This window comes from Nilaparvata lugens, chromosome X (assembly GCF_014356525.2).
Source record: "Nilaparvata lugens isolate BPH chromosome X, ASM1435652v1, whole genome shotgun sequence".
NCBI classification, from domain to species: domain Eukaryota; kingdom Metazoa; phylum Arthropoda; class Insecta; order Hemiptera; family Delphacidae; genus Nilaparvata; species Nilaparvata lugens.
Window position 1 is genome coordinate 78708412 of NC_052518.1, and position 24868 is coordinate 78733279.

The following is a 24868-nucleotide window of genomic DNA, read 5'->3' on the forward strand; positions in this document are numbered from 1 at the left end:
TTTTTACTAGAGTAAATGAAACTCATTCATTATCGGTTGATAAGGAATATTTGGATAAAACTGTGCAGGCATTGAATAACATTGTTATAACAAAACAAGAGTTTGATGATTGATTATCCGCAATGACTAATAAGATAAAGACAAATCTTATGGAGGGGATTGAATAATTTGTTTCAAAAAACGATTTAAATACATTGCTAACAACGTTTAGCGAAATTTATGTATTGAAAAATGATCTGAGTAGTGAAATGCAAGCATTTATTAAGAAAGATGAATTACAAGCTACATTCAAATCAATTTGTGAGGAAATAGCATCTTCAATTAAAAATACTGAGAATGATGAAGTGACAAGATTACAATGTTCAGCTGCATTCACCGATTATCTCACTTTATTTATACATCGAATAGCCTACCAAATAGTACGGAACTACGCTAAGGTTAGCTTTCATATGAATTGGATTGAGGCAAAACAGCATAATTTGACAGAAGATCAAGTAGGTGATTTAATTACTGAAATGGGTCTCAGTATCTATGGGAATGTTCTAAAACCCTAAAGTTAGAATCATATCAATCTTTAACTGATTTTCACTATGCAAAATGCTTGGGAGAAATTGCATGAGAAATAGATAGCTACATTCTATTTCAACGTGAGAGAGTGTTCACATGCATTTTTTCCAAGGTGAAACAAGATTATGCACGAAATGTGTTAATGGTCGAATTTGAGATGAATTAGAGCAGAAATGCATTCGTCCTTGTGAGCTTTGTGAAGTAAAATTGCAAAACGTGCCAATGATCAAGTATTGAATTAGACCGGAACCGCATTCGTCCTTGTAAGCTATGTGAAGTAAAATTGCAAAACGTGCCAATGATCGAGTATTGAATTAGACCGGAACCGCATTTGTCCTTGTAAGGTCTCTGAAGTGAAATTTTGAGACATGTTAATCATCAACCAAGAGGAGAATTGGTGCATAATGATAACGTCCAAGGTTGTCTCACAGTAAGCTTGTATATGATTGTAATTAGTATATCCTTATCTATAAACATTGCTACATAGTGCTGTGAGATGAGTGAGAACTACAACAAGAAATGACAAACTTTGATATGCCAATTTTCAATGAACTTTCATTGGAGATATATCCCATTAAAGCATTACATAATGTTTTTCAGTTTGATTGGTTCTATGTTAAGAATGTAAGATTTGGTGAGGATGATTTGATTTATATCAATATAGATTCAGAAGACAACTTTGAATTCACTATTATTCTTCCAAAATAATATTCAACTGTGCTGAATACACAGACACAACATAAAGAGTTTTAAAAGGAAAAGATGGGATTTGAATGTTACTGCTGGACATGTATTCTTGAAAGAATTGTAAAATCTCATCCTAGTTGTCAAGTACATCTAGAATTTATGACAGTAAGAAGTTCGTTTCACTTAAATCTAGCAGAAGTTTGTTTCACTTGAATCTGTCAGTAGATTGCCTCTCTCTCTTACACATATCTCTCTCTCTCTCTGCTATAAATCAACATCAAATAGACAGTGACTAAATGTAATTGAGCATGACTGAATGTAACTGGGCATGACTATATTAACTGGAGTATGACTATTGATTGATTGATTGATTGAGTACTTTATTTATGTAGATTACAATATATACTGGCTCATACACTTATATACAATAGCTTACAATACAGCAAAATTATAGATGAATTAAAATAATATAGACTAGGAAAATAATTATTGAACTGTATAAGATATGAAAAAGCAGTTTGTAATATAATAACTATAGATAATAATCATATTGTTATGCATCTACATAAATTGGCGGAGCTTTGGACATATCAATGTCCATTCTTTGGAAAGAATATTAAAAATATCCTCCCCACTAACACTCTACCAAAACGTTAATTTCTTTATTTAAACTAAGGATTTATTTATTAATGGAAATATTGTAAAAGTTTCAATCAATATGAATATTAAAGAGAAAAAAAACAGAAAATTGAAAGAGTAAAATAATTATATAGGTAGATAAGATCAAATAATTGATTAATAAAATGAAGTAGGCTAAAAGTAGATCAGGGTTATCAACTTTCAGTAATATACAGCAGTATGCAGTGGATAATTGAAATAACATGAGTTTATATAATATATATATATACAATTCGTTCTATAACATGGTTTAAAGGTTTGTATTTGTGGGATGGGTGGGGGATGGATGTCATGTGATCGCTCTAGGGCCAGACAGTTTCAGTTATTTGTTCCAAAACATGTTTTTTTAAAGTTGGGATGAAGCTCGCTCAGCTCTCGATGGACCTGATAGGAACAGGAAGTGCATTCCATGCACGACAGGCACTGACTAAGAAGGATTTTGTGGGAATAGTAGTTCGATGATTGGGTATCCTTAAAGTACTTTCTCCGGTTCTAGTATGTGAAGCATCTATCCTCCTACCTTCAGAGACAAATTTGAAATCATCTTTAAAATAGTTCGGATTACCGTATTTCAAGATATCTCTAACAAGCTTGACTATTTGAAAAAGCCTCTGATCGGGAAGCTTTAATGTTGAACTAGCAATGTGGGCTGGGGTGATATGATCATGGCGTTGGAGAGAGTAGACGAAACGTAGACAATAATTTTGGCAACGCTGTAGTTTATCATTCAGAGTGACTTGCATATCGTTAAGAACAGAATTACAATACATTAAATGTGGGAAGATGAGAGATTGAACCAATAATAATTTAATGTTTCTAGGGAGGATATTGTGCATTTCCTTCAATGCATGCATGGCTGAGAATACTTTTTTACAAGTTTTGTTCACTTGTTCTGACCAGTCAAGAGTATTATTCATAATAATGCCTAAATTTTTAACTGAGCTACAGTAAGGAATGTCATTACCGTCTTCACTAATTTTGTGAATCGATTCAAGGTCAATATTGTTTATAAGATGAGAATATCCAATTATAATGGGTTGTGTTTTGATGGGATTAAGCTTAAGGCCATTTTTCTTTGTCCATTCCACTATCGAATTGATACCCTGATTCATTATTCCAACAGTTTCATTAATTTTTGTTATGGGACAGCTCAAATAGATTTGAAGGTCATCTGCATAAGTATGAAAACTGGAGAATTTGATAATGGAAGAAAGGTCATTAGCATACAAAGTGAAGAGGAGAGGGCCTAAAATTGAACCTTGTGGTACTCCATGCATAACGTTTTTCCAAGTAGACTTTTTGTCACCGACAGATACACATTGTTTCCTACCTGATAGATAGGATTTGAACCAAACTAACGAGTTGTGACTGAAACCAAGAATAGCCAACTTATTCAGAAGGACTGTATGATCAACAGTATCGAATGCTTTAGAAAAATCAAATAGGGTGAGGATTTTCTTTGGTCCATAGCTAACCTTATATCATCAGTGACATGAAGCAGAGCTGTCTCAGTTGAATGGAATTTTCTGAAGCCTGATTGAAAGTTATGAAGCTTACTATTGTTGTCTAGAAATTTTACAACTTGAGCATGAATGAGTCTTTCCAGCACTTTGGACAATGCAGGTAAAATACTGATTGGTCTAAAATCCTCAACTTTATTGGGTGATGGAACTCTATTTAGAGGGTGAACCAGAGCAAACTTCCAGTTTTCAGGAAAAATGCCTTCTTCAAGTGACTTGTTGAAAATGTATGTAATGGTTGGTAAAACAGCAAATAACATCTTCTTGATAAATTTTATAGGAATTTTGTCTACACCCTTAGCATTACAATGAATACGTTGAATTGCTCTGAAAGTGTCTTTTTCTGAGATTGGATGGAAATGAAATTGATCAGTGATTGGTAAATCTAAGTTTGTAACCTGCTCTTCAAGATCATTGATGTGATTAGCAATGACAACTTCGTCGCGTTGGTTAGAGTGTGAAACAAAATGGTCATTTATATTATTCAATGGTAAGTCAATTTGTGGATTCGATTTCTGTTTGCCAAGCCTGAATTCTTTTATTCCCTGCCAAAGTGATTTAGAGTCTTGTCTATTGTTTGTCATAAACGAATTCAAGTACCTAATCTTTGAGTTCCGTAATTCCTGTTTAACCCTATTTCTAAGGCTCCAATACTCTATCAAACTGTCCAAGTCGAATGTCTTATTAAATTTTCTATGTGCTTTGTCTCTACGTCCCATCATCTTAAGTATGTCTTCAGTCATCCACGGTACTCGTCGTTTTCTATTAATCCTCCTTGTCACATAAGGTGCATGTTTGTCATACAAAGTCAAAGTCCAATTCTCGAAAGTCTTGACCATGTCATCAACTGAGGGTAATGCTTCAATTTGATGCCATGGAGTCTGAGCCACATCAGTCAGGAAGGCGGCTTCATCAAAGTTTTTGAAGTCTCTATAAGTGATGATTTTCTGTTCTGGCTTGGGTATCTTATGGGAAAGTACACAGTAGATCAAATCATGTCTAGAAATAGCTGGGACTGAGATTTGGCCTGCTTGAACAACCTCATTGGGATCACTAACAATGAGAAGGTCAATGAGTGTGTCTGATTCATTAGTATGGTGAGTTGGATCGAGAGGTAAAATAGTCATGTTTAGGCATTGGAAAATTGTAGTCAGTTGAAAGTAGTCAAAGTTACGATTTGTCATGTACAAGTTGGTGTTCATATCCCCCATAACTAGTATACAGTTATAACAAGGCATAAGAGAAAGCAAGGCATTTTCGAAATCTGTGAAATGACCTATTTTTGGTGGGTGATAACAGATACCAATGAGTAATTTATCAGTACTAGATAAGGATAATTCAAGTAGCATAAACTCTGGTCTGGAACAATACTCTTGTTTAGATGTGATTAAAACTTTTGTTTTGATACCATCTTTCACATAAATTGCTACACACCCACAAGCTTTATTTAATCTATCATTCCGGAAAAGATTATATCCAGGCAATGCAACAAAATTTGATGGAATACTAGGCTTCAAAAATGATTCGGAAATTCCGATTATATTGAAGTCCTGAAAACGGAAGATTGCTCTGAGTTCATCAATGTGGCAACTGAGGGATTGTACGTTCAGGTAAGCAGCCTTGAAAAGTTTTTTGAAAGAGTGGAGCTTATTTGCTAGAAACATACCTGCGTCATTATTACTATTATTGAAATAATCATACCTACTTGAGGGCGAGCGAGCTGATGTGTCAGTGAGAGGCATCATGGAAGCAGCAGACCAATCGTGAACCGACCTCAGAATGACACATGACGGGGAAAATGGGGATGAAACTGATAAAACTTAACCTAAATGAAAAAGTCTCTTGATTCGAGTGCATTCAGCATGCCTTGACAGTTCGGCTCCGTTCACTATTTAAATCACTAGTTCAAAAAAATTCACTAAACACAATAAGATGTAGATGTGTGGAGCTCCGGTGATGAATAATCCTAATGGTGAATAAGATGAAGATTGAGGAAGAACTGGTAGTGGGAGATCTGGTCCAAGTGGAGATAGAGCGAGTAGGTATCCAGTAGTGGAACAATCGGGTCCAAGTGGAGGTAAGCGAGAAGGAATCCAGTAGTGGAAGATCGAGTCGAAGTGGAGACAGAGAGAGATGGAATACAGTGGTGGAAAATCGAGTCCAAGTGGAGAATTAATATCAAGATAAATTATCAATCAGTATTAACAAATGTGGATCTCCTTAATTTGAAATAATTGCCTCATATATAATCATAAATAGCAGTGGAAAAATCCATTTATAGAACAGAAAGTCAGCTCATGGAAAATGCCAAGGTATATCTACTGTGAAATGTTTTAATACGAATTTCCTATTATTGTAGTGAAGGGCACCTTAGTAATCGAATCCTGAAATGATTTAATTTACCTTTATTTTTTGAAGGTCGGTCATCTTCTTGACTGTGTGGACCCTCTTGGATCCTCCCTCGCCAATAGAGATCTTGATCCTCCCATCTGATGACCAGACATTCCTATGCCCATGACGGTCGGCCGCAGCGTTGAGGATCTTGAGACACTCCGCAGTCAGATCCTCGCGAATGGTGACGCCGGAACCCTTCAGCTTCTTCTTAGCGTCGAAGATCATCTTCCTGGTCCGGTAGCTGCAGAGTCGCACTATGATGGGTCGGTCCTTAGGTTTCGCTTGCCCTTGTTGAGGTGGTTGACGCCTTCCAATGCGATGCGAGCGGTTGACATCCGCCGGAGTCACGGGCATGTTCAGCTTCTTGTTAAAGACATCAAGCGCCAGCAGGTCCGTGTCTTCTTTGTCCCTCTCCGGGATCCCAAAAATACGTATAGAATGTTGGCGCCCGTATTGTTCAAGGTCGTCGACCCTCAGGTGACAAGACACCTCTGGCTCACGAATTCTATCGTGCAGCTGTTTGTTCTCCTCCTTCAATGCCTGAAGTTGAAGAGCTGCAGAGGCTCTACAAGAATCTCCTACCCTGGTACAAGCAGTACATAAGGGAAACCGTAGTTTATTTGGCTGATGATCCAGTTAAGCTGGCCAGACAATATGAGCGAATAAAGCTCAAAGAGAAGAGTGCACAACAGAGGCAACTAGCTGCGAAGCAGGAAGATGTGTGTAAACCAGTAAAATCTCGTCCTGAACCTGAGCCTACATCAACACAACGACGTGTGGATTCGACTCCAGGGGGTCCTGTATGTTGGCAGTGTAAGAAAGTAGGTCACTGGAGGTCGAAGTGCCCTGAAGCTTCTCTCTGCTTAACATGCAGGAAGTCTCGTTCCAGTTGCACCTGTGAGAGACCAGAACAGGTCTACGGATAAAGCCGCTGTGGTAAAAACCCAGAATCAACTCCAACTAGAGCCAGAATTGCAATTCGACAACAGACTGTATACAACAGCCGAAGTAGCTAGCAACAAATATCAAGCTCCACTCGATACAGGAGCAGAATCCAATTATTTAAGCTTAGTCACATTTGCAAGCTTAGAGGCATCCAGGTGTGCGAAGAAAACGCATACACAGCCGGGTGCGGTCTTGTCCAATGAAATGGCAGCGTGGCTGTATGAAAAGGTGGAAATCAACCTGAAAGTCAGCCAAGAGATGCTGCCCAAAGTGATGACTATCATGGAAGGATTATCACCCGAATTTTTATTCGGCATGCAGTTTATGCAGGAGCACAAGGTGAAGATCGAATCTCACACCCGTACAGTGGAGTGGGAGCCTCAACCCAGGGAGAAAGGTGAAGCGACTACCCAGAAGAATGTGAGGGTCCAAGAGAGAGAGATGAAATCCGGTGCAGCCACAATGGAGATGCAAATAGAAAGGCCAAAGCCACAGAAGACACATATCTTCATGCTAGTATGTGTCCAAGACACTAGCCTGGCTCAATGCACTAGTCGACACCTGGGCTGAGCTGTCCTATGTCTCTGGAGATGCAGCATGAAGGCTGAAGAAGTCTGGTGATTGCCAGATATAAGCAATCAGTCATCAACCTATCTTGGGAGGCACTTCCCATAGTGGAGGAGCTAAAGCTGACTGCAGTAGAGCAAAATGTGCAGTAGACAAGTATACTGGAGAGTGGCAGTGATCAATGAGTTAGAATCTGAAATGATTTTGGGATTAAGTCATTTGAAGGCAATTTGAGCAAAATCGAGTTAAGGCAGAGGAGGATGGTATTACCTCCAGCCTCAGTGGAGCAGTTTCTGGCTGTGATTTCCAAAAAGGAGGAGTTCAGAAAATTCCTGGAGATGGAGTTGAAAAAATTCCAAGATGTACCAGATGCGACCCATCTCCTAGTACTTAGAATCAGGCTGAAGGAAGGAGCTGGACCATTCTGTCAACATCCATATCCTTGTAATCTGCTTATGCAGGTGGTGATAAACGAGGAAGTTGACAGTATGCTCAACCAGCGGGTGATTGTGCCGAGCAGCAGCCCTTGGAGTTCACCAATTGTCTTGGTGAAAAAGGCTTATGGGGAAATGTGGTTTCACATTGATTTCCGTCAGATAAATGCACTCACAGAATGAGATGCATACCTGTTGCTGAATATGACAGGTATCTTGGATTGATTGAGGAATGCTAAATACATTTCTTCAATTGACTTGAAGAGTGGATATTGGCAAGTGCCATTGGAGGAGTAGAGTAAACAGCTAACAGCGTTCACAGTTCCTGGAAGGGGGCTATTCCAGTTCAGGATGATGCCATTTGATCTACACTCAGCTGGAGCGACATTTCAACTTCTTCCAGACCAGGTGATTGGGCTAGAATCGGAGCTGTGTACTTTTGCATATCTGGATGATGTCATTGTCCTAGGAGAGACACTGGAAGCTAATATGCTGAACTTAGTGAGATTGTTTAGGAGGCTATGAGAGGCTGGCTTGATAATTAACCCAGAGATGTGCCAGTTCTTGAAGAGAGAGTTGCGGTATTTGGGCCACATTGTAATCGAGCAGGGACTCCAAACCGATACAGAAACGCTGAGAGCTGTGAATGAATTTCCAACTCCATAGAGGCTGAGAACGCTCCAGAGTTTTCTGGGTTTGGCGTCCTGGTATGGGAGATTTGTTCCAAATTTGTCAGACCTTGCAACATCCTTGCACCGGCTGCTGAAGGTAGGAGTGAAATGGCACTGGTGACCAGTAGAGGAGAGGGCCTTCCAGGAGATAAAGGGAGCCCTCACTAGATCGCTAGTGCTGATGTATCAACATTTTGAACTTCCATTCACACTCCAGACAGATGCCTCTGAATACAGATTGGGATCTGTTGTCACCCAGGAGGTTGATGGAGAAGAGAAGGTTGATGGAGAGATCACCTATGTGAGCAGAGGGCTCAAGGGGGCCAAACTTCGGTATTCTACAACAGAAAAGGAATGCTTGGCTGTGATTTTTGCATTGAGAAAATTCAAGCTGTATATAGACGGCTATGAGACTACAGTGATCACAGATCACCAGGCTGTAAAGTGGCTCAGAGCAATCCCAAACTTAACAGGAAGGCTCGCGAGATGGGCTCTAGAAATGCAGCAATATAGTCTGGTTATTAGATATTGACGTGGAAAGCTGAATGTGGTCCCAGATGCACTCTCCTGGGTGTTGCCAGAAAGCAACACACCAGCCGACAACAATGGAGGCCAAAAGGAGGCTACAGGAGGGTTGGCAGCCATTGTCATGGAGGATGATAGATGGATACAGAAGATGAAGAGCAATCCACTCCATAATCCGGGTAAATATATAGATTATATTGTGAGGAGTGAGGCCCTATATTGTCATATATGGCAGCAGCCTCCTGATGCACCCAAGAGTGATGGCTGGAAGCTGTGTATTCCAAGAGGTGCATGGGCTGAGATACTTCAGCAGAGTCATGATGCACCGACAGCTGGCCATCAAGGGGTGTTTCAGACCTATCACCAGATAGCATGCATGCCACTATTACTGGCCAGGCCTCTATGCAGACGTCGTGAAGTATGTGAGGCAGTGCGAGATGTGCATGAAGCACGAAGTGGAGCAGAAGCCTACATATGGGCAGATGAATAGCCAGAGGAAGGTAGTTCGACCCTGGGGGACTGTCAGCACCAATATAGTGGGCTCGTTGCCTCACTCGAAGGAAGGAAATAAATACCTGTTGGTGTTTCAAGACCAGTTTACAAAGTGGATGAAAGCTCGGCCACTAGCTCAGGATGATACCAATGCAGTTGCACAAACCTTGAGGGAGCTAGTTGTCAACAAGTTTTGATTGCTGAAGTTATTGATTTGTGCCAATGGAACACAATATACCAGTAGGCATTTCAAGTCATACTATAAGGATAATGGGGTTACATTATTCTATACTACACCATATTCACCAAGCTGTAACCCTGCTGAGAGAGTCAACAGAGTCTTAAAAACTATGATACAGCTCTATGTGGGAGAGCATTATGCTGATCCCATTAAGTGGAGGAGTTTTGTTTCACCATTAATACAGCAGTACATGTCGGTACTAAATATACTCCTGCTTTCCTGAATTTTGGAAGAGAGTTTAGAGCATCAGGAGATGCCAGCTGTGAGGAGGAAGGTGATCCCCGACAGGAGGATGGAGGCACAAGTCAAGCAGCCCAGCTAATGAGGCTGCTGGTGCTGAAGCGTGCAAAGAAGCTTGTTTTAGACAACTTAAACAAGGCCTATAATAATACCAGGAGGTATTATAATCTTAGGCGAAGACCTTTGGAACTGAGGATGGGGCAGATGGTGTATAAGCGAGTTTATCACCTTTCATCTGGAGTTAACCAGTTTGCGGCTAATGTTTCAAGGCAAGTACTGTATGACCACTTCAGCGAGACTTCTAGCAGCCAGCCTGCCTGTTCTGACCAGTGGCAACAAGTTAGGTTTTGGGCTAAAACCTGACTCGACAAAGAAACATCACAGAGAGGACCAGGAAGAGCAGGAGGACCTCGAGTAAGTCTTGGGAAGGCCTTTCTCGACCACAAGACACCAATTCCAGCCACAGGAGTCAGCCGGTTCCTGAGGTGAGGGAACCGGTGACCGCCCATGACGCTCGGTTCCACGGCTCTTCTATCTTGCTAATTCTATCAGGAATAGCAGGGGGACCTTGAGTAAGGCTTAGAAAGGCCTTCCTGGACCCCGAGACACCGATCCTGGCCGCAGGAGATAGCTGGTTCCTGTGGTGAGAGACTCGGTCACTACCAGTGACACCCGGTTCCAGGGCTCTCCCTTTTTGCTAATTCAATCGAGAATAGCAAGAGGACCTCGAGTAAGGCTTGGGAAGACCTTCCTCGACCCCGAGACACACCAATCCTGACCGCAGGAGATAGCCGGTTCCCGAGGTGAGGGACTCGGTGACCGCCAGTGACACCCGGTTCCAGGGCTTTTCCTTTTTGCTAATTCCATCGGGAATAGCAAGAGGAATAACAACAGACAACTAACAACGCCCTAACATTGTGTGCAAGCATGACACATTGGTCAGTGTGTGTCAGGTTGTCATCATGCAGATGCACACCTTCTCAGTGTGCAAGCACCATAGCACCCTAGTGGGGCGAAAATCCTCACATCTAGCAGTGCAAAAGCATGGTGTCCCTATGCAGTGTGAAAGCACGTGCTCCCAAGAGGGGCAAAAATCCTCGCGTTTAGCAGTGCAAGGGCACAGCGTTCCTATGCAGTGCGAAAGCACTGTGCTCCCGAAAGCACTAGGGTGAAAACCCTCATGCCTAGCAGTGTGGAAGCATGGCGCATCTAAGCAGTGCAAAAGCATGGCATACCTACGCAGTGTGGTAGCACGGCACAACCAAGCAGCTCCACTCTAATAGGATTGAGCCACGGTGGACGAGGCCAGACATCCTGCTACTATTCTCCTTGACGATGCAGCTGCATTGTCACCGGTTGGTGGGAACCCAACCTGGTTCCCAGACGATTGTACAGTACCACATGACTGTAAGAGATGCGACACCATGCACCCGGTGCTTGGGAACATATGTCCATTGCATACCCTTATTATTCTCACCCCTTTTCTACTTCCCATTTCTTTCCCCCCTCCCCCCAGTAGGAACAGTGTGTCACAATCTATATTGTAGGTAGTGAGGGAAATTGATTTTGGAGCTAGTTTTGATGAAGCTCAGTAATCTCATTATCAGATCTCATTGTACAACTAGCAATGCAGGCATTGGGCTAGTGCTCAACTATGCCATGCACCCTTATCTTCTCCCACTTGGCTGCCAAGGGAGGCTCGCTGAGTAGCAGAGAAGAGCAGTCTAGCACAGACAGTCGGTTGAGAACTTTTGAAGGGAGCAGCACATGGCCAGAGAGTGAGTGCAGCTTGTGATCAGAGTCTACCATTACTCCTTTGACTACTTCAAATTGCGCCTTCTATTTAACTGGAGTAAATAGAAGATTTTGGAAGCCCCAAGATACAGCACTTGCAGGAAGGCAAGTACTGTACGACCACTTCTGTGACTTCTAGCAGCCAGCCTGCCTGTTTCAACCAGTGAAGACAAGTTTGGGCTAACTTGACTGGACACAGAAACATCACAAAGAGGACCAGGAAGAGCAGAAGGACCTCAAGTTAGGCTTGGGAAGGCCTTTCTCGACCCCAAGACATCAATCCTGGTCGAAGGAGGCAGCCGGTGACCAAGCTGGTAAACTCGGTAACCGCCAGTGATGCCCGGTTCCAGGGCTCTTCTATCTTGCTAATTCCATCAGGAATAGCAAGAGGACCCCGAGTAAGGCTTGAGAAGGCCTTTCTTGACCGCAAGACACTAATCCTGGCCACAGAAGACAGACAGTTCCCGAAGTGAGGGACCCGGTGACCAGTCATGATGCCCAGTTCCAGGGCTCTTCTATCTTGCTTATTCCATTGGGAATAGCAAGAGTACCTTAAGTAAGGCTTGGGAACGCCTTTCTAGACCCCGAGACACCAATCTCGATCGCAGGAGATAGTTGGTTCCCTAGTTGAGGGACTCGGTGACCGCCAGTGATGCCCAGTCTCTACCAGTCTCTTTCACCTTGCATGTTTCAACGGGAATAACAAGAGAACCTCGAGTGAGGCTTGTGAACGCCTTTCTCGACCACGAGATGCCAGTCCTTATTGCCAGAAACACCCAGTACCTGAGGTGAGGGACCTGAGTAGCTTACATTCAAGATTTCAGACCGGTTTTTTTGCGCAATTACCTCTCCCTCTCCTTCTCCCTCTCCTTCTCCCTCTCCCTCTCCTTCTCCCTCTCCCTCTCCCTCTCCTTATCTTATCTCCCCTCTCCCAGTGAGGACGAGGGGGTTGAAAAGAGAGAGATATATCTCTCTCTCTCAGTGAGGGAAAAAATAATTTCTCTCTTTGAGGGAAAAAGGGAAAAAATAATTTCCCTGTTGGAAAAATTAATTTCCCTTTCTACTGTCAGATTAAAGTGAATCCGGTTTGCTTTCCACCCGACAGTTTAGAAGAAGAAGAATTTCCAAATTCTAAAATTCCTCTTCTTCTATGTGTGCTGTACAAACCTGCGGGCGTTGCTTTTTTTGGTCAAGTGTGCTCTCCGAGAATATCTATTAGTAAATTTAGTACGAACAAGCATTCCAAAAATATTTATAGATATTCTCAGACCTATATCACTTGGTGTGCTCAAATCAACATCATCAATATCGGTGCAGTTCTCTTAGGAAAATTCGATTTCCACTGACATTAAGTTCCCACGAGCGTGAAAGAAAACTTTTAAGTTTATGCTTGTTTAAGACTAGAGAATACTCATTGGGCAAGTTGATAACCTCTTTAAAGTCTCCTTCACTATCAATATCAATTATGTGTATGCAAATTTCACCACTATCAGGAAATGTGACATTGGTTACAGTAAACCAATCGTAAGCCAAATGGTCAAAACCCCAATTTGCTTGCGGGTCTGCATCAATTGAAAATTCATTAAAGCTTGCGCAATCGAAATAAGCACTCATTTTATCGTCTTATCAGTTCGAACGTTTCAAAGCAAATGACACCTTCTGTTGCTGCAATTCGACGCGTGCTATACTTTCCTTATCTAATGTGATGTTACGTAGTGAAATCCATCGCTCGTGCCAAGGTTATAGAGAGAGAGAAATGGTGATGCGCTCCTATGTGTTTCTCTCTCACACAAGTAGCAGACTGGTATGCACCCAATTCGGGCCTCCTCGCGCGTTGCTGCTTTTCCTCTGCTGCAAAAGCCATGTGTGTTGAGTTTGCTCTCCTTTACTTCGTCATCCGTATACGAGCATATGCCTCTTTCCGCGTAGCGGAGCACAGCATTTTACGAATGAGGAGTAAAGAGAGAATAGAGAATTCATTCCGTTCTCCACTATGATCGACCGTTCGCTACTACTAGCAGTTGAATTGGATGCTACGAAGTCTGCTTTCCCTCGCCAGCTCTGCTTTCCCTCGCCAGCTATGCTTACAATTAAATTGTTACCGCTCGTTATAGATTTTCTTTTGGGGCTAATACAAACCCAGCATATTGACCAAGACCCATTTTCGATGTAATCAAATCTCCCACCTGTTCCTCAGTCAAATTATGTTGTTTAGCCTCTATCCAATTCATATTAAAACTAACTTTTGCGTAATTCCTTACAATATCGTAGGCCATTTTGTGAATGAATAATTTTAAATAATCTATAAAAGCGGGTGAACATTGCAGTCTCATCACAGTATCTTTTTCAGAATTTGTAATCAAGGTTGTTAGTTCATCATTAACCTTTTTAACAGCAAGATCCAATTCATCTTTCTTAATAAAATCTTTTAAATCAGTTTTTTGTGCATATTGCTCATTAATTTGTTTAATCAGACCATTAACAGCATCCTTTGTAACGAATTGTTTAATCCCATCAAAAATAGTAGCTTTTATTGCGTCTGCCATTCCAGATAATCTTTTTTCAAATTCTTCCTTAGTTATATTTTTACTAGTCAATTTCTCCAAAACAGTATCTAAATATTTATTATCAATTACTGACGGTTGTGTTTCATTTACTTTAGTAAAAATTTCTGTACTAAGCTGTTTCAGTTTAGTGTTAAGATAGTTTCTGTCCAAGATCTCTAAATTTTTAATTTTATCAGAAATGGCTTTCAATTTTTCGTCCAAATAAGATTTATCAACCTTATTTTTGTCAATACTAACCAACTGGGTTGAAAAGGTATCTGATAAATTTTTCACTTCTCCTAATGCACTCTGTAGAGTTTGTGTTCTCTCTATGATAACTTTATCAATATTTGCACTAAAATTCTGTAATGAACTTTTAACAGCTTCACTGATTCCCTGCTGATTTATTGAATCAATTATAGTCTGTGTTATGACATCAATATTACAGGAAACCTCAGCAGTTGAAGCGGTAGCAGTAGGTGTTTCAATCCGTCCGAATCGATGCAAGGTCATCGTGACACTAAATAATTAGTTTTGCTTCTCTGAGCTCTTCTAGTATAGATGAAATCTCAACATCATGAGCAGAATTCCCAGAAGCTTTTGAGGAATAGAGTAAATTTAATCTTTCCACTAGTTCATCAAAACTATCAAAGTATTGGTAATTTCTTTCATGAGAAATATTTTTTGCAAAATTCAACAAACCTTGTCCCTTCTTTTTAACAAGTTTTTTACTGGGAAATAATTTCTGAATCAATTGCGATTTAATTCCATGATTACGTTTAACATAGCCTCTTCGATCTAAATGTACGCCAGTAAGTAATAAGATACGTTTGTACTTGTCAAGGTCATCATTATTATAAAGATTTCTGTTTGGTCTCGCTTTGAATAATAATTCGAGTAATCCGCGAGTTAATTGAATTCTTTCTTTATCAACATCTATATATCCATTATCAAATATTACCTGTATATCACCGATATAATACTTTTCACTTTGATGTTTGTATGAAACTCCATAAGTAATTGAATTATTCAACTTTTCGTTATGAAACACTGTTAGGTATTTGCTCAACAAATCATTGATTCTGCTAGCACCAAGTGAACTCCCATCATCATCATCATCATCATCATCACCATCCTCCTCTCCCTCTTCCTCATCTTCATACTCATCATCATCATCATCTTCATTATCAATTTCCATACTCTCTTGTTCCTCTTTTACTTCTTCCTTTTTAGGTGTAAAATCATGATTAGAATGCAATGTAGATTTGGTTTTTCCCAATTCAATTATAGGTTCAATTAATGGCGAAAGAGATTTCCTATTGAATTCATCCGTTCGTTTTTCAAAATTAATAAGGCTTTTATGCTTGTCACTAATCACCTTTCGTAATGTCTTAATCGTTTCTATTAAATTCTCCTTCCTGTTATTTACTAAGCTATTTCCTCTCCTCTTCCTCCCCCTCCTCCTCCTACTCTTATGTGTTTTAGACAACATGACTGCACAAAGAATTATACTCTACTGAGGGGAAAGTATCGTGTCCAGTGAATCCCGATATTTTCCTTCCTTTATAGTACATTCTTTTAAAATTGTAAGAAAGTTATGCGGTTTACGATTCCAAACTGTATGACAAAGTTTACTGAAATCTTTATAAGACATATCTCCTCCAACATGATCTCTGTGAATTAATTTGAGACTCAATAAATCCATCTTAAAAATTATTATCATATTTGCGTTATCTCTAGTGAAATGTTTCTGTGTGGCACCATAACTCTGAATTAAATATGCAGTATCAATATTACGATGACGACCCATTGTAAAATATTCTCTTATCTGTGGCACATTACTCAGTTGCAAGTCATCAAAAATTACCAAGCTATATTCAGGGATACGGTTTGGATGGGGAATTTGGCTCACATCATCTTTCATGTGAAATCCGATATTTTTCAAACCTGCAAATACCTTATTTAAAAAAACATATTTTGGTTGATATAAACTTTTGCTAAATAAGTAAATGTGCTTAAATTTTAAACCATTTTCAGCAAATACTAAATTAAATAAGAGATTTGTTTTTCCCCCAGCACTGGGAGATATAATTAACATTCTTGCATTGTGAGGTAGTAGCTCTCCATTTTTACAAAATGCAGGCTTTTCTTTATTTGTAATTAAGGTATCAAAGTTAACAATTGGTAATTGACTCATGATTACAAACGTACAGAGCGTGATCTGATAAGGTACTGAAAATTTTTACAATAGTTAGAACAATGACCGAGGGCATGATGACGCTACATGTATAGAGAGGCGTTTCCCAGAGATTGGAATGCAGGCCAACACTCTCCACCTCCTCTCCTCCTCATCATCAGACAGATTATGGATGTTCAAAAGATTCTTATATTACGAAATGAGAACCAATGTTTGATGATGACAAATAATACTTCTAATATATTTTCAACAAATGTACATCATGATATTTACAATAAAATCTTCGATAGATTATTTACAATAAATGTACATGTTATTTACAATTGAGTACAAAAGATTATTTTTCATCTAATAATTGATCTTTACTAATATAGCTAGGTTTAGAAAATCCAATCCATTTCACTAACAATCCTTTTTTATCACGTTTTAATATTTTTTCAATCAAATACACTTGTCTCTCCGTTTCGTTTAATTGCGTTTTTTTAATTTCTTCTGCATAAAACCGACCACTAATTACTTCACCGTTTAGATCTCTCAGTGAGTAGGTTATAGGTTTGGAAGGAAATATAGAATGAATCACAAAATACTCTGCGCTCCAGTTTATGTTATAAGATTTATCGAAAAATAATCGTTTCTTCGAGATTCGCACGATATCGCCTAGCTTAAATTTTGGTTTTGAATTTTTCAATTTATATCGTCTATTGAATGCAGAATTCAATGACGATAAAACATGTGTACGATCTTTTTTCCCCACATCTTTAGGTTTCATTCTAATTGAACTGTGCACTGTAGCATTATAATTTTGAACCAAACTGTCTAGATTGGTTAACCAGTTTTTTGTTCCGTGCTCAGTTAAATATCTATAAATTTTTGCTTTAAGTGTTCTATTAAACCTTTCAACTATGGAGGCTTTCTTATCGGTAAAAACATGGTAATGTTTAATACTATATTTATCTAATAATGCTTTAACTTTTGAATTGAAGAATTCTGTTCCCTGATCTGTTTGGAACAGCTTAATGCCCTTATTTTTAGAAATAATTGGTTGGAGAGCGTTAAATACAGATTGACTTGTCTTGTCTTTTAATGGTACACAATATGCAAATTTTGTAAAACAATTAATAACAACTAAGATATATTTATAACCCTTATTAAAACGTGATAAACTTATCATTTCAATAAGGTCTGCTTGAAGGAGATCTTTTTCACTTTTCAGTTCATACTTGCGAGTGGGATAGTTCACACGCGGCACGCTATGAAGCTCTAAAGCTAGCTTAGATCTAATAATATTCATGATATTTACAACAGACAAATCAAATTAGTGGTGTTGGATGATTGTCACGACACATACTGATCAATCAGTTGAAGTGTTGAGACTATAATGACCGAAAGGGAGAGTATTCAGACCATTTTCTTCAATGTATCTTTTATCGTCATAAGGACTCAAACAAATTTTTGCACATTCGACCTGAAACATACTATGGTTATAGGATCTTAACATACTAAATTTTTCTACATGTACACTACGTTCAAACAATGATTTCTTATACAAATTAAAATTAAGTTTTCTACATTTAACCGATGACTTTACTCCTTTTGCTACGCATTTATTTACAACCTCGTCATCATTCTCATTACCAACTAAAAAGCTGTAAAGTTTCGATCTAAGACCTATAAATTTAGAGATCGGCCTTGAGCCCGTTTCATCCTTAAACTTACCTACAACTTTATTTCTCTCCATGGAAAAGCAAGGGTGGGCAGGTGGATAGTTTGAAGTATCGAAAAGGGTCAAATTATCTTTGATCAACTGATACACATCTTCGACTTTTAGGTTTAGAAGAAAACTGTCGGTATCGGTCATACAGAGTTCTACGCGGTTCCAGGGTACGATTTTTTGTAATTTGCAATAGAAAAAATCGTACATATGGAATTTACTCAACTCCAGTACGGAAAAGCCGGAATAGACAGGTTTGTTCATTTTAAGTTCCAACTTGCGAGAGAAAACCGCGATCACGTCCGGACTAATTATTTGCCAGCGTTTGCATAACGGATTTGAAATGTACTTGTCTAATCGTTTTTCGTCTGTAATAATTTTAACATTAATGTGTTTCCGAACTGATTGTATAGTCTTACCAAAACAAAGATTACAACAGGCCTTAAAGAAGGATATTTCAAATTTATTTTTCGCGTTCTGTCTATTCCGGATATTGAAGTCGATGTAGCTTTTCAGCCAGGGAGATTGGGAAAAGCTAATGACGCGATGCACTTTCAATAATTTCAAACCGAGCTGAAGGTAGAGTTTTAAATTGACATAGTGTACAATGTACTTTTCACGGTTAAAAAGTGTGTTCATGAGTTTTCTGGTCACTCCCTGACCGTTCTCATTTGTCTGATACTCGGACAGCAATTCCCGCGGTGGAGTTAAGTGTAGCGGCGCGAGAGGGAAGCTGGCATGTTTATCGTGTAAATCTTTCGGGTACTCGAGATCGCATTCAATTATGTAACCAGTTCCTGAATTGCTGTCCAAATTCGCGAAATCAAGTTTGGAAATTTCTTCCTCTGTGAGGAATTTGAAATTCCCAAAAGGGAGGGGTCTGCTCATAGCATCCGCGTAAAGAGAATTAGCATCCACGTAAAGGAGATAATTAGACGGTTTTGAGGGATCGTATGTCTCAGGTAGATGTTTATTATTCGCCTCACAATAACGTTTACCGATAAATGAGACCCCGCCTCTCATTCCCGCTTCGAACATGAGATGCATGTCCGGATCTGTAAGTAATTGCAATTCGACTTTAGTGTACTTCAACATGCAATTCCAGGTGAAGTCCGCGAGGGAAAGAAAATGGGTCACATCGAGGCCGTATGAGCTAAAAAGCGTAGACCTCATGGATTCAAAAACTACCGCTAATAGCATTACGTCCAAACATAAATAAAAATCGTGATATTCACCCAGATTTTTCAGCTTGAATGTTGAGAACACTCTTTGCGCATGCTCATATTCTTCGCGAGACAGAGGTGTATCAGTTAAGTCGTTATGAAAACATTCAATGGGAGGGAGCGATGTTTCCGCGAATTTTTCGGGACAGCTCATGTACGAGTAGGGATATACTCCTTTTTTCAACAAGAGCTGTCTGTGTTCGCGAGGTGGATCATGAAACACCGAAAATAATCGTTCGAACTTCTTTTCCATGTCTGTACTTTCTACCAAATTACGCACCAATACTTCCAAGGATTCAGACATAAACTTGTAGGAATCTAAAAATTTAATTTTGCCTACTGAAAGTGTCAAAAATCTCTCTGACGTATTTGCGATGCAGGAAATTTCTTTTTTACATTTACCGAGCGATTTCAGAATAAAATGCGAATCAAAACCGGAGAAATTATGAAAATAACACGAAATGTACTCCGGAGTACGAGCTGTTAAATTGCAAGAAACATGTGCTGCACATAGGTAATTACCGGTTTCATGTGCATGGTGACGACATTTAATATCGGTTTCTGAGAACGGTTCAGCACAAAGCCCGCAGTTTACTGAATTTTGAAATTCGCGCTCTTCACTTTCGGACAAATGTTGCATCGGAATTTCACGTTTCATATCCTCATACAAAATTTCGCCAAGATCTGTAATTTCCTGAAGAAATTTCTCCATGATTTTTTCGTCTAAACTACTCGATCTATGGAGTACAGGTCCGTAGGCGATTTCTCCGTTTACATCTATAACAACGAAACAATACCCGCAAGGAATATGCCGCGCCGTTTTCTTTGTGTAACTACGAGTAACTTCATCAGAATCGGAATCATCATCATCATCATTATCAATATTCACAACGTATGTTTCTAAATCCGCGTAAATAGTGTACTTTTTCTTCAACGTCGCGCCTAGTTTCTTGAATTTAATTGTCTCTCCGCGTTTAGGATATGAAACGCGCTGAGATTCAAACTTGGAACAAAGTTCCACATGTTTCAACAAATTTGCTTTACCATCACAATTCTTAGATTTCTTCGATGTGAACCGGTGAAAACAAAAATTGCAAATGTGTACTTGACCGTGGCATTTTGAAAGGTGGGAGAGAAGACGCGATAGCCCGTTTTTCCCGTTCGCGGTATTTACTAAACAGAAATGAGTTTTTCCTGCATCGCCTTTCAACATTAAAAGATTAATTTGGTGTTTACGCGTGCGGAAAATGCTTGTACGGTAGGGGAAAAACTTTTTGTTGTCATACGCGATGACGTGAATTGCAATGTCCGGATTGAGTATTTCGAATTTCTTAATATCGCGTGTCGTCACCGGGAAATTTACACCTCGCATATTGAGTCTGTGAGCAAACTTGCTCAAATACTTTACAGTCAAGTGTGAGTCCTTGGCTTCTGATGGAAATACGCGAGCACTGACCACAAAAAACATTTTTCGTCAGAAAGATTTTTGACATTTATAATACATTTTTTGTTTTTCAAAAACTGTGGTGTTTGAATGTAACTGGATGTGTATATTGGATTATATTTAATCACGTTCACATCCAGTGATTCAATTTTCTTTAGCACCCATCCAGACCCATGTCTTACGAAATTTTCGAAAGATGAGAGGATTTTTCTCACAGCCAAGAAAAAATGCTCATTAAAATCTTCATAGTTCTCAAGCACGTTTAGCGCTATGTTGGAGTAACTATGTAGATTTATTAGAGATGAAACAGACTCATCAACCTTGTCATCCAGCACCACTAATTTATACAATAAAACGTTTAAAACTATGTACCACTTTACATTTGCATCATACCGTGCCGCATGCTCCCTAATTATCTCGAAAACTCGAGTTTTCGTCCTCTCAAGCACACTCTCAATGTCAATATCCTCGTCCTCAAAACTGATGCGATGGCGAACTGCGCTTGAATTGATCCCACGAAGTCTGCGTTCCCTCGGCATGATACTGAAAAAACAAAAGAATAATGATCAGGATGGCATAGGCAATTAATAGTATGTGTAAAGGAATGTAATTCACAATCAGTTGTGAATTGGCATTCACGATGTTATCACAAGGACAGATAATGTTACATGAAAGATTGAGATTATTAACATTCGATAAAAAATGGACAAAAACTAGTCAGAATTTGTTGTCATACGCGATGACGTGAATTGCAATGTCCGGATTGAGTATTTCGAATTTCTTAATATCGCGTGTCGTCACCGGGAAATTTACTCCTCGCATATTGAGTCTGTGAGCAAACTTGCTCAAATACTTTACAGTCAAGTGTGAGTCCTTGGCTTCTGATGGAAATACGCGAGCACTGACCACAAAAAACATTTTTCGTCAGAAAGATTTTTGACATTTATAATACATTTTTTGTTTTTCAAAAACTGGGGTGTTTGAATGAAACTGGATGTGTATATTGGATTATATTTAATCACGTTCACATCCAGTGATTCAATTTTCTTTAGCACCCATCCGCTCCCATGTCTTACGAAATTTTCGAAAGATGAGAGGATTTTTCTCACAGCCAAGAAAAAATGCTCATTAAAATCTTCATAGTTCTCAAGCACGTTTAGCGCTATGTTGGAGTAACTATGTAGATTTATTAGAGATGAAACAGACTCATCAACCTTGTCATCCAGCACCACTAATTTATACAATAAAACGTTTAAAACTATGTACCACTTTACATTTGCATCATACCGTGCCGCATGCTCCCTAATTATCTCGAAAACTCGAGTTTTCGTCCTCTCAAGCACACTCTCAATGTCAATATCCTCGTCCTCAAAACTGATGCGATGGCGAACTGCGCTTGAATTGATCCCACGAAGTCTGCGTTCCCTCGGCATGATACTGAAAAAACAAAAGAATAATGATCAGGATGGCATAGGCAATTAATAGTATGTGTAAAGGAATGTAATTCACAATCAGTTGTGAATTGGCATTCACGATGTTATCACAAGGACAGATAATGTTACATGAAAGATTGAGATTATTAACATTCGATAAAAAATGGACAAAAACTAGTCAGAATTTGTCGGCAGAAAATATGGCGAAAGACGGTTTTGTATTCGCAAGTGAACCGGACATTGTACGCTGCGTATTTTGTTCAGTTTGTATAGGAGATTGGGAGCAAAATGATGTTGTAGCCAACGAACATGCAAAGTTTAGCCCGAACTGTAGAAGGAAAGGAAATATAACAATTGAAGATGAGTATTTCGAATTTCTTAATATCGCGTGTCGTCACCGGGAAATTTACACCTCGCATATTGAGTCTGTGAGCAAACTTGCTCAAATACTTTACAGTCAAGTGTGAGTCCTTGGCTTCTGATGGAAATATGCGAGGACCGACCATAAAAAACATTTTTCGTCAGAGAGATTTTTGACATTTATAATACATTTTTTGTTTTTCAAAAACTGGGGTGTTTGAATGAAACTGGATGTGTATATAGGATTATATTTAATCACGTTCACATCCAGTGATTCAATTTTCTTTAGCACCCATCCGCTCCCATGTCTTACGAAATTTTCGAAAGATGAGAGGATTTTTCTCACAGCCAAGAAAAAATGCTCATTAAAATCTTCATAGTTCTCAAGCACGTTTAGCGCTATGTTGGAGTAACTATGTAGATTTATTAGAGATGAAACAGACTCATCAACCTTGTCATCCAGCACCACTAATTTATACAATAAAACGTTTAAAACTATGTACCACTTTACATTTGCATCATACCGTGCCGCATGCTCCCTAATTATCTCGAAAACTCGAGTTTTCGTCCTCTCAAGCACACTCTCAATGTCAATATCCTCGTCCTCAAAACTGATGCGATGGCGAACTGCGCTTGAATTGATCCCACGAAGTCTGCGTTCCCTCGGCATGATACTGAAAAAACAAAAGAATAATGATCAGGATGGCATAGGCAATTAATAGTATGTGTAAAGGAATGTAATTCACAATCAGTTGTGAATTGGCATTCACGATGTTATCACAAGGACAGATAATGTTACATGAAAGATTGAGATTATTAACATTCGATAAAAAATGGACAAAAACTAGTCAGAATTTGTCGGCAGAAAATATGGCGAAAGACGGTTTTGTATTCGCAAGTGAACCGGACATTGTACGCTGCGTATTTTGTTCAGTTTGTATAGGAGATTGGGAGCAAAATGATGTTGTAGCCAACGAACATGCAAAGTTTAGCCCGAACTGTAGAAGGAAAGGAAATATAACAATTGAAGATGAGAATTACGATAATAATATTCTACGATTATATGAAGAAAGATATTTATCATTTACTAATATGCCAGAAGATTTATCTGTACAAGGAGAGTACTTTGAAAAACTACCTCCACACCATCTACATTGTTACATTTGCAAACCATTAACTGATAGAGCAGACTATTTTGCAAGAAATGGTTATTTCTTACATAACTATCACTATCTACAATGTGTGTTTTGTAAATATATTATCGTTGAACCATTTGAAAAAGTAATGCATTTACCGTTTTGTTTATATGCTGATGAGTGTAAGAAAAAAGAAGAAGAAGAAGCTCATCATACAGATGAAGCGAAAAAATCACAAGCATGCAGTATAATGTAGAAGGTTTTTTATCCTCCGAGGACAAACACTGTGCTCGGAGGAGAAAAACTGTGCTCGGAGGAGAAAAACTGTGCTCGGAGCATAATTTTCCTCCTCAGAGGATAAAATCGAAGTAAAAATGTACTTACATGTACTGGTTGATGCTGCGTGAATCTCCTCGAGTGTAGAGGTGTAGATAGCGGTCTATGGTACAGGTGTAGATAGCGGTCTATGGTACAGGTGTAGATAGCGGTCTATGGTACAGGTGTAGATAGCGGCCTATGCTACAGGTGTAGATAGCGGTCTATGGTACAGGTGTAGATAGCGGCCTATGCTACAGGTGTAGATAGCGGTCTATGGTACAGGTGTAGATAGCGGCCTATGGTATGATTGATTCCTCTCAGGTGTAGATACTGCCTTTGACTCCTCGAGTTGAGAGGTGAGAAAATGCTGTGAAAACAATGAAATATTTAATAACTGTAACCAAATATATATAAGTAGAGTACTATAAAGTACAATAAATTATCGCTAGAGTGTGCTTTTCATAATAATAATAATAATAATAATAAGCTAGAGCAAGCTAATCTGTTAGTAGTGATCTTGTCTTTGCTGATACAACATCAAGCTACTGTACTGAGATGGATAATGTGTTTGGTGCGGAGTCTGAGTTAAAGTCTTCAGATTTGTGCGTTCAATTCATTATAGATAGACATTTTAATCAATTAAGTGAATACCATTCTGTTCCTTTAGAAAAAATGAGATATCAATATAAATTAAGTGAACTCTTGGACATGCACCTAGATATATTGGACCAGTTAGCAGAAAAAG

At 39.1% G+C, this 24868-nt stretch overlaps 1 protein-coding gene across 1 annotated transcript; it reads right to left on the bottom strand.

Moving 5' to 3' along the window:
• Positions 1–12378: 12378 nt before the first annotated feature.
• LOC120354669 lies at positions 12379–24237 on the bottom strand. The gene is made up of 3 exons (XM_039442065.1): positions 24190–24237; positions 23113–23343; positions 12379–12538 (listed from the first exon to the last, which is right to left on the bottom strand). Exons 2-3 carry the CDS (start codon positions 23337–23339, stop codon positions 12379–12381), a joined length of 387 nt encoding a protein of 128 aa, XP_039297999.1. The 5' UTR covers positions 23340–23343; positions 24190–24237.
• Between the last annotated feature and the right edge of the window lie 631 nt (positions 24238–24868).